The sequence below is a fragment of the Apium graveolens genome, chromosome 11 (assembly GCF_009905375.1).
Source record: "Apium graveolens cultivar Ventura chromosome 11, ASM990537v1, whole genome shotgun sequence".
In the NCBI taxonomy this organism is placed as follows: Eukaryota; Viridiplantae; Streptophyta; class Magnoliopsida; order Apiales; family Apiaceae; genus Apium; species Apium graveolens.
In genome coordinates, this window is record NC_133657.1 from 7,255,490 (window position 1) to 7,265,377 (window position 9,888).

A 9,888-nucleotide genomic window follows, 5' to 3' on the forward strand; every position below is an offset into this window, starting at 1 on the left:
GACAGATCAGTGTGCTATTTCTAGTGAATCAGCTCAGTTCGTGAGCAACTTTCAGCGATCGCAATAACCCGTGCCATCCACCTATCATCCTAACAACCGCAATCATCCTAATTTCAGCTGGATTAACGCTCAGAATGTGGTTCAACAGTCTTATCAGTACTACCCAGCTAAGAAGTACAACCCCCTGGTTTTCAGCAACCGCAATATGCACCAAGACAGCAACTTCAGCTGCAACAAGCTAATGAAAAATCTGAATTAAAGGGGTTGAAGCTTATGTGCAAAAGCCAAGTTGTTTCTATCAAGACCTGGGAAAATCAAATTGGACAAACTGCCAATGCCTTGCTAAATCGTCAACCTGGTACACTACCTAGTGACACTGAAGTACCAGGAAAGAGGGAAGCTAAAGAGCAGGTGAAGGCAATCACTTTGAGGTCAGAGAAGGTTGCGAATCCCTAAAAAACTCAAGTTTCGAATGAAGAAGCTGGGGCTGAAGAAGAAGTGGAGCAACAGGTAGTAGAAGTGGAACCAAGGAAGACAACTGTTGAGCACACTCCTCCTGAGGGTAATACAGAGGAGAAACAGATCTATCCTCCACCGCCTTTTTGCTAAGCGGCTGCAGAAGAAAAAACCGGATAAGCAGTTTGAGAAGTTTCTGGAGGTGTTCAAGAAACTTCATATGAACATACCTTTCGCTGAGGCTCTTGAGCAGATGCCTAGTTATGCAAAATTTATGAAAGGTATTCTATCTCAGAAAGTGAAGCTTGATGACTTTGGACATGTCCACGATGTTAGGATTCCTCGCCAGCAGAAGAGATTGTTTGGGTTTTTTCCGAGACAGTAAAGCAAATTCTAGAAAAAGGAAATCCTCAATTCATGTCCGGTGCCCGTGTACTGGTGAAACCTTACAGAAAAATTAAGGCCTTTTGAGAGGTATATCGTTGATTATATTTTGCTAGTAATAATCATTACTTTTTGGTAAAAATTATTTGCTTGTTTTTTCTTTCACAATAGTAATAATTCCTCGAGACAATTTCATGTTAGTTAAATATTCTTGCCTCATGTGTCTTGTTTATCAGAATGATCGTTTATTGCAACCCTAGTTCATTGCTTAATTTTGTAGTCAACTGTTTTAAGCTCTAGTATTGAAATTATGATTTTTAGCTCACTAGAGCCCCTATGTTCTCTATAAAAAAAATGACAGAACATTTGTGAACTGATAGGAACCAGATATGTATCCCTTTATACATTCCAATAGCATGTGCAGAGCAACCAAAATTCGCATCTGCCATACATTCCAACTGTGAGCTGAATGTTCTGAATAATGTTTCCGGTACTACTGAAGAAATGGTTGGGGCCATAAAGACCAAACAAAGTGATCAAGAGAGGTATTGACATAACTGACACAATGAAAATTGATTAGTTCGCCATCTAGAAAGCTTAATTTTAGCTCTTTGATAACTATATATGTAGAGAAGTAACGATAAGGATACGATATATAGATCTTTTAGAATTTGTACTTGCAAGACACGCTTAGGAACAATCATCTTCTGTCTGTTGAAATCTCTAATCTTTAACGGAGGGTGATTTTTGTTATGCCCAAAATTTGGCACTGGATTGACTTGGGTCAAACGCGGGCTGGTTACAAGTTAAACTCGGTGTTACATTGAAGAGGACTAGGACGCGTCCAGCTAAAGAGGACGCGCCTATTTTGGGAGGGATATGTTACGAGGTAAGATGAGTGCATGGTCAAGAAAGGACGCGCCCGGGAAATATGGACGCGTCGATGTTTATGAAAGTGCTTGGCCGATGAGATTTTATGGCGATGGATACTGTAGGACGCGCCTACTTTAACTATGACGCGTCATAGGAAGTGAAATGTTGTGCATGATGGTTTAGAGGGGACGGTGCAAGTATAATGAGGGTTAGGACGCGCCCTATATTCTAGTACGTGTCCTGTGTTTGTTTTATGTGTTCTTAATGGTGACTTCAGGAAAAAGCTTGCCCGGAGAGGAGCAATGGAGGTTATTTTTACTAATGTATTTGTTGCAGGTACTCTTTGAAGAATTCCCTCCTTGAGACGGTCAAGGAGGGGGATGTCCTTGAAAAGCTAAAAGGCCTCCAGGGGTATGCCTGATGATTAAAGGCCTCCTCCTGTATTCAACGGGTGTCCTCGTTGGGGATGCGGGGTTAACTTTGGTGTGTGCTTTGAGAGCTCTGTTCTTGTATTCAACGGGTGTCCTCGTTGGAGAACTTTGGAGTCATCCTGCACTTTGCACCCAAGAGCTTGGGATCACCTGTCCTGTTATCTGGTGAGTTATCCTCATTCGGGGGACAGGGACGTGTCTGGCACTTGGGGTGAATTATGGCTATACCTGCGTTCATAAATCAAGGGAGATAGCTGTAGCGGAGTGTTATCCTTGCGCAGGGAGATGCACTATCCGTGAAGTCCTGCGATTACGGACGAGCCTTGGGCCTTCGCGGTTGGGCCTCATAGTTAGATATTCCTAAAGCTAGCGGAAGACGGATATTGGATGGGCTTCTACTGGACTTAGGAATAAGAAGTCTAAACCCATCAGACTTTTTGTTCTGCGAGAACTACGTCAAGCTTGATCCCTATATAAAGGGTACGTAGGCACATTGAGAGGGTAAGAAGTTGAGAGCTGATAAGAGAGCCACCACTTACTCTGATCAATCTCAGCCTAAAACAACCACAATCAACCATACACCGCTTAAGTTTCTGGCAAAGAACCACCGTCACAGATCTTAGTTCCGGCGAGAAATCTCAATCTTTGTTGTTACCAGATTCCTCCGTCAACAAATTGGCGCTAGAAGGAGGGGGGGCTAATTAAGGTCGCAATCTTTGGAGGAAAAGATATCTTACAATCGTGATGGAAGTTCTTATGATGGAAGTGACAGCAGGTCTGAAGGAGAAGGCGGGGGCGCTATACTCGCCATGAACCTTATGTTCCCAGAAATATGGTGGATCCACCAAGAGCTCCGGATGTGGGGGGACACCTCCAGTTCTCATCAGCAACACTGATATCTTGGAGCAATTGTATCGCATGGGGGATACTCTTAACAGTTTTAACTCAAGACTGAACACGGTGGAATTTCGAAGGACGAGGAGAGGTCGGCGTTTCCCCCGTCACGGTCATGCCTTGGGAAAAGCCCCTGTAGTTGAAGGAGATACCCAGGGGAGCGGGGAAAACCCGCGAATCACTCCACGGCGCTTAGAGTACTCTGATGATATAGAGCCTATTGTGGAGCTTGCGGATGAGGACACTGATGGCAGAGAAAGGCCTCACCTGGGTAACCAGGTAGTGCCACACCCACATAGGTCTGGGCGTACGATGGAGGAGCGTCATCGTGCGGAGAACACTCAAAATCAAGACGAGGAAGGAAGGGATCTTTCAGCCTTGAAAAGGAGGCTTGTCATAAGATTGGAAGACGACGATTTGAGGATGTTACTGGTAGAATGGCAAAAAAAAAGGAAACGCCAGAGAAGCGAGGCCCCGTGACACGACGCGTGTGCCCCCGCATTCCAAAGGGATGACGGGGCGCGGTACCGCGATCACGAGCGTGCCCCTCCGCGAGGAAGGCCCGGGAATTACTACCGGGGATATCAGAGGAACGGACGAGGAAGAATGGGTTATCAATATGGGAGAGCACCCTACAATGGTAGGAGAGGTGGAGCACGCTCCGCTGGAGAAGCCCCCGCCGTTGTTCCCGTAGCTTCCCACAGTGCTACTGGTAATGGGTCTGGGGCGCGTCCTCATGACCAGGACGGCGGGCGAATTCAAATAAGAATGCAGAACAATGATGAAATTCCGCGACGCGGTCAAGATGCGTGAGGGAAAATATTCAAAACCAAAATGGTAACATGCCGCAGCCCCAGGGCGAGGGGCGGCGAGATCCTCCGCCACACCCGGGGGGCAATCAAGGGGAATTTCAGCAAGTCGTAGAGCAACCCCAACAGCCTAATGTTTAAACCATTCCTGGGGTAGGGACGTTTAATGTGAACGACCTCAAGAGGTTGCTCAACCATCTTGAGGGAGGAAGAGTAACGGCGACTGCGCAAGCTCCTTCTTCTTTTGCTGCTGTCGTGAGGGGGGCGTAATTGCCCGCAGGATACAGGAACACAACCAATGACTTACGTTTTCATGGGAACTCTGATCCTGTGGAATTCCTGGGGCATTTTAACATTGAAATGGATGTATATCAAGTATCTGATTTGGCTCGATGCCGTCTCCTGGAAGCCACTTTTAGAGAAGGCGCTCAGCAGTGGTTCCAAAAACTTGGTCCAGGTGTGATCACATCCTGGGAACAGATGAAAACTTTATTTTTGACACAATTCCAAGCCGCGGTGAAGTACACACCACCTGTTACCATGCTGGCTAATGTGAAACAAAAGGAAGGAGAAAGTTTGACTTCGTATTTCAAGAGGTTTAATGCAGAATCCACTTTGGTGAGGGGTGCAACTGATGAAACACTAAAAATACTGCTTATAGCTGGGTTGCGTGTGGGGACGGATTTCTGGAAGCACCTGCAAGGGAAGGACCCAGTGTCACTAGCTGATGTGCTTGCGCAGGCGGAGTCGTTCAAAGCAATCGAGCAGTCGCTTGTAGAAACAAAAAAGAATGACAATACCCATAACTCCAAGGGGCGATCCAAGAGAAGGGACAGATCCTTGAGCCCGGATTATCGGCGAAATGCCAGAAGCCCTAACAGGGTGAACACTGTGAGCTCGCGGAGAGAATGGAGCCCACCGTCGAACTACGAGAGAAGGGTCAGCAATTATACACCACTGGCGGCATCCATTGATCATATCTTCGAGGTAAATAAGGATAGAGGAATCTTCAAGAAGCCCGACCGTCTAACTTCATGGCAGAGCAGAAACAAAAAGAAGTATTGTGACTACCATGAGTCTACTGGCCATGACACCCATGAGTGTCGTCATCTGCGGGATGAGATTGAGGAATTGATCAAGGCTGGATACCTAAGAGAATGGATTGACAAGGTGAAGCGACGCAGGGGACTTGATGACAAGGGTAAGGATGAAAGACAGCCCCCACGGGCAGAGGATGTTGAAAAAACAGCAGAGGTCAAGTTTCAGAGGGCTGGCAGTATCGGGGCAATTTTTGGAGGACACCCTTTCGTTGGTGATAGTAATCGAGCACTGGAGAGAAACGCGAGAGAAGCGCGACATCCACCGCTCACCAACATCCACAGCTTGGAAGATAGACCCCCGAAGGTCTTTAAGGGAGAGTCCACTGATATTACGTTCAAAGAAAAAGAATCTAGGTGGGTGCATCATCCTCACAACGATGCGCTGGTGATTACCATGCTTATTGAGGCAATGAACGTACATCGAGTCTTCTTGGATAATGGGAGTTCTACAAACATCTTGTACTATATCACCTACAAAAAGTTGGGTTTCCCAGATAGCGACATGTATTTCGAAGATGCGCACGTCTATGGCTTTACTGGGGAAGCAGTGAGAGTTATGGGTTCGGTCAGGCTTCCCGTCACGCTCGGGGAAGGAGCTTTGTCGGTTACTCAAATGATAGATTTCAAGGTGCTAGATCAGGATTCCGCGCACAATGTGCTGGTCGGCAGACCTTGGTTGCGAGCGTTCAGGGTGATAACCTCGATACACCACTTGATGATAAAGTTCCCAACACCAAACGGAGTTGGCAGTCTGAGAGGGTCACAGTATGAGTCACGCGACTACTATCACAAGGCTGTTAAGGAATTCCGTAGAAGAAGGTATAACGGGAAAGGTCTCCCATTTGAGGATGTAGAAGATATTCATACGAAACCAAGTGGAGAGGTTCATGCCCACTATTTCGTTGAAGGCCCCGAAAAGGAAGAAACCTACGTCTCTGGGAACTCTTTTTTGACGCGGGGACGTGTTTCGAAGATCCATAGCGTGGAAGAAGTGGTGGTGAACCATACATAGGCGATCATACAGAAAGAGGTTAATGGGGAAAAGTTGGAAGGAAGAAGTGAGATTTTGCAAGGTCTCGGGAATAACTTCAAGGTGGATGCTCCTCGAAAGAAGGACGCGCCCTTGAATGAAATTGAGGTTGATGCTCCTCCAAACGAGGACGCGCCCTCAGATGCAAAAGTGGAAGTCGAAGACCCCCGAGACTTTGATTTCGATTTGGATCCCAGGATCCCTATGCCCGTCGAAAAGATGGGACTGGCCGAAGACACAATATCTATTCCAGTTGATAAAAATGACCCGAGCAAGGTTTTGAAAGTGGGATCCCAGTTGGATGATGAGATGAGAGGAAGTTTTACCCGCTTTCTAATTGTAAATCTTGATGTCTTCGCATGAAGTCATTCAGATATGATAGGAATCGACCCAGAAGTAATGTGTCACCGTTTGAATATCCTCCCGAATTGCAAGGGCATACGTCAGAAACGCCGCCCAGTAAGTGGAGAAAGGGCGATAGCATTAAAAGAAGAAGTAGACTGGTTATTGGAGGTGGGGTTGATCAAAGAATCGTTCTACCCCGAATGGCTTGCAAATCCAGTACTGGTGAAGAAACCGAATGGGAAGTGGAGGACATGTGTGGATTTCACAGATCTCAATAAGGCATGTCCAAAGGACAGCTTCCCGCTGCCAAGAATCGATCAGTTGGTTGACGCGACGGCGGGGCATGCGTTGTTGAGTTTTATGGATGCATACTCCGGTTACAATCAAATTCCGATGTATGGCCCCGATCAAGAACATGCATCCTTCATTACGGACAGGGGGTTATACTGTTACATAGAAATGTCGTTTGGTTTGATTAATGCTGGCGCAACCTACCAGCGGTTGGTAAACAAGATGTTCAAGGATCAAATCGGGAGAACTATGGAAGTGTATGTGGATGATATGCTGGTAAAGTCTGAGGTGGCGAGTGACCATATCAAGCACCTGGTGGAGATGTTTAACATTCTAAGGAGGTTTTGTATGAAATTAAATCCGCAAAAGTGTGTGTTCGGCGTGGAGTCGGGCAAGTTTCTCGGGTTCATTGTCAACCACAGGGGAATTGAGGCCAACCCCGCAAAGATCAAGGCATTAATGGATATGAAGTCACCCATCAATGTGAAACAGGTGCAGGGTTTGACTGGGAGAATCGCCGCGTTAAATCGATTTGTTTCCAAGTCGTCCGATAGATGCAAGGAATTTTTCAAGGCAATTAAATTAGCAGGAAAAGACTTTGTATGGACGTCAGAATGCGAAGAGGCTTTCAAAAGAATCAAGGAGCAACTGGGAAACCCTCCCATGTTGTCAAAGCCGTTGGATGGGGAATCTCTAATACTGTACCTCGTAGTGTTTGAATATTCGATCAGTGCAGTTCTGGTAAGAGAGGAAGATGGGCAACAATCACCAGTGTACTACATGAGCAAGCGGTTACACGACGCTGAAACTCGCTACACAAGCATGGAGAAACTGGTTTACGCCCTGATTCTTGCATCAAGAAAATTACGGTCGTATTTTCAGGCCCATAGAATTGAAGTTCGTACAGCGTACCCGCTGCGACAGGCCCTGCATAAACCAGAGTCATCAAGAAGAATACTGAAATGGGCTGTGGAGTTGGGACAGTTTGATTTGGAATATGCGCCCCGAACAGCGATAAAAGGGCAAGCCTTAGCCGATTTCTTGTTGGAATTTGATTCTGAAATTGATGATAAAGCTTTGGTAATGCTACATCCACCTCATGTTGAGGAGTCTTTGGAGGAGTTTCCACACCCTTGGTGGATCTTGTATGTGGATGGGGTGGTTAACAATGGAGGAGCAGGTGCGGGTATAGTACTTGTGTCTCCGGAAGGCCACCATTTGATGAACGCAATTCATTTCAAGTTTTATGCAACCAATAATGATGCGGAGTATGAGGCGCTGATTAATGGCCTAAAAATCGCTTTGGAAATGGGGGTGCGAAACTTGATTGCAAGGAGTGACTTAGAGTTGGTAGTGAATCAGGTGAACGGGGGATTTCAAGCACGAGGCCCGCGAACAGAATTATACTTGAGATGTACACAGCGCTTGATTGGAATGTTCAAAAAAGTTAGATTGGAATGTGTCCCGCGGGAGAAGAACAGTAATGCGGATGTTCTAGCAAAAATGGGGTCGCAACAAGAGGCTATGTTGTTAGGATCCATCCCTCTTGAAATCCAGGAGATTCTTAGTATCCAGAGATAGAAACTATGCAAGTGGATGAGGCTCCCAAGGAAACATGGATGACGTTCATTCTAGCTTACATTCACAAGGGAATACTCCCCGAGGATAAGTTTAAGGCTCGCCGACTCCGCTATCAGGCTGCAAGATATGTGATATACGACGAAGTCCTATACAAGAGAGGGTTCAACCAACCTCTGCTTAGATGTGTTGAAGAAGAAGAAGGAAATTACATCCTAAGAGAAGTACATGAAGAAATCTGTGGCAATCACTCGGGGGGTAGCTCGTTGGCAATGAAAGTTTTGCGCCAGGGATATTATTGGCCCACAATGAAAGAAGATGCTACAAATTTTGTCAAGGCATGTGATCGCTGCCAGCGCTTTGCAAACTACTCATCTATGTCGGCGACACTCTTGACGCCTATGGCAAGCCCGTGGCCGTTCGCCATGTGGGGAATTGATCTTATCGGAGAATTGCCGAAAGCTAAAGGAGACGTCAAGTATGTAGTGGTTGCGGTCGATTACTTTACTAAATAGGCGGAAGCTATGCCACTGGCTACTATCACCGCAAAGAAAATCAGGGATTTTTTTTTCAACTCCATCGTATGTAGGTTTGGAATCCCTTACAAGCTTGTCTCCGACAATGGAAAGCAGTTTGATAGCAAGGAGTTGCGACAACTATGTGAGGAGTTGAAAATCAAGAAGGAGTTTGCAGCGGTCTATCATCCTCAAAGTAATGGACAGACAGAAGCTGTTAACAAAATAATAAAGCATACCCTCAAAACCAAACTGGAGTAACGCAAAGGGAATTGGCCTGAAGAACTCCCGAAGGTGATGTGGTCATACAACACTACGCCACGATCTACTACGGGAGAAACACCGTTTATGCTGACTTACGTCTACGAAGCTATGGTCCCGATGGAAGTTGGATCGGGATCACTTCGCAAAGATTGTTACAGGAAAGAAGATGTTGAGGTTAATCAAAGGCTTCATTTAGATCTCTTAGAGGAGACGAGGGAAAATTCTCAGCTAAAGCTAGCGGCGTATCAGCAACGCGCCGCAAGGTATTATAACAAGAAGGTAAAGGGACAATTGCTGAAGGTGGGAGATTTGGTACTTAGGAAAGTGATGCCCAATACAAAGAACCCCCAACATGGAGTGTTTGGAGCTAACTGGGAAGGACCGTACAAAATAAAGTCCATCATGTGGAAGGGGACTTATCACCTTGAAGATATGGAAGGGAAGCTGGTTCCGCGAGCTTGGAATGCGGAACATCTCTGAAAGTATTACCAGTAAGGTGCAGCTTTGGCCCCTTACGTACCTCTTTTATTATTTAGGGTTATGCCCGGATTATAGGCTAGAATTAAATAAATTCCTCCTAGCCTAGGGGGGTAGTGCATGTACTACTTACCTTGGAACTAGTTGAAGGGTCATTTTTTTAGAATTTATCTCCCCACAGAGCATAGTAGCCATGGGACTGGTGCACTTTTGACACCAGAGCGCATTATAAATAAAATCTTTGAAATTTTTCCCAAAAAGTTATTTGCTTTATTTGCTTGGTTGCATGACGCGTCCTAACTATAGGACGCGTCCTGATTGATGGTTTTATGCGAATGCTTACTGAATTAATGGTTGTCAAAAGGATCAATAAAACTCAAGTAAAAATGTAATTAGGAAGTGTACTATTTCCAGGGACGCGCCCAAGTTGTCTTGGTGGAT

The 9,888-nt window shown here is 45.9% G+C and overlaps 1 protein-coding gene across 1 annotated transcript; it reads left to right on the forward strand.

The window, feature by feature from the left end:
- The first annotated feature begins 4,327 nt into the window (after positions 1-4,327).
- On the forward strand, positions 4,328-5,959 carry LOC141695297 (uncharacterized). Its single transcript, XM_074499555.1, has 3 exons — positions 4,328-4,834; positions 4,889-5,575; positions 5,672-5,959. Exons 1-3 carry the CDS (start codon positions 4,328-4,330, stop codon positions 5,957-5,959), a joined length of 1,482 nt encoding a protein of 493 aa, XP_074355656.1.
- The last annotated feature ends 3,929 nt before the right edge of the window (positions 5,960-9,888 follow it).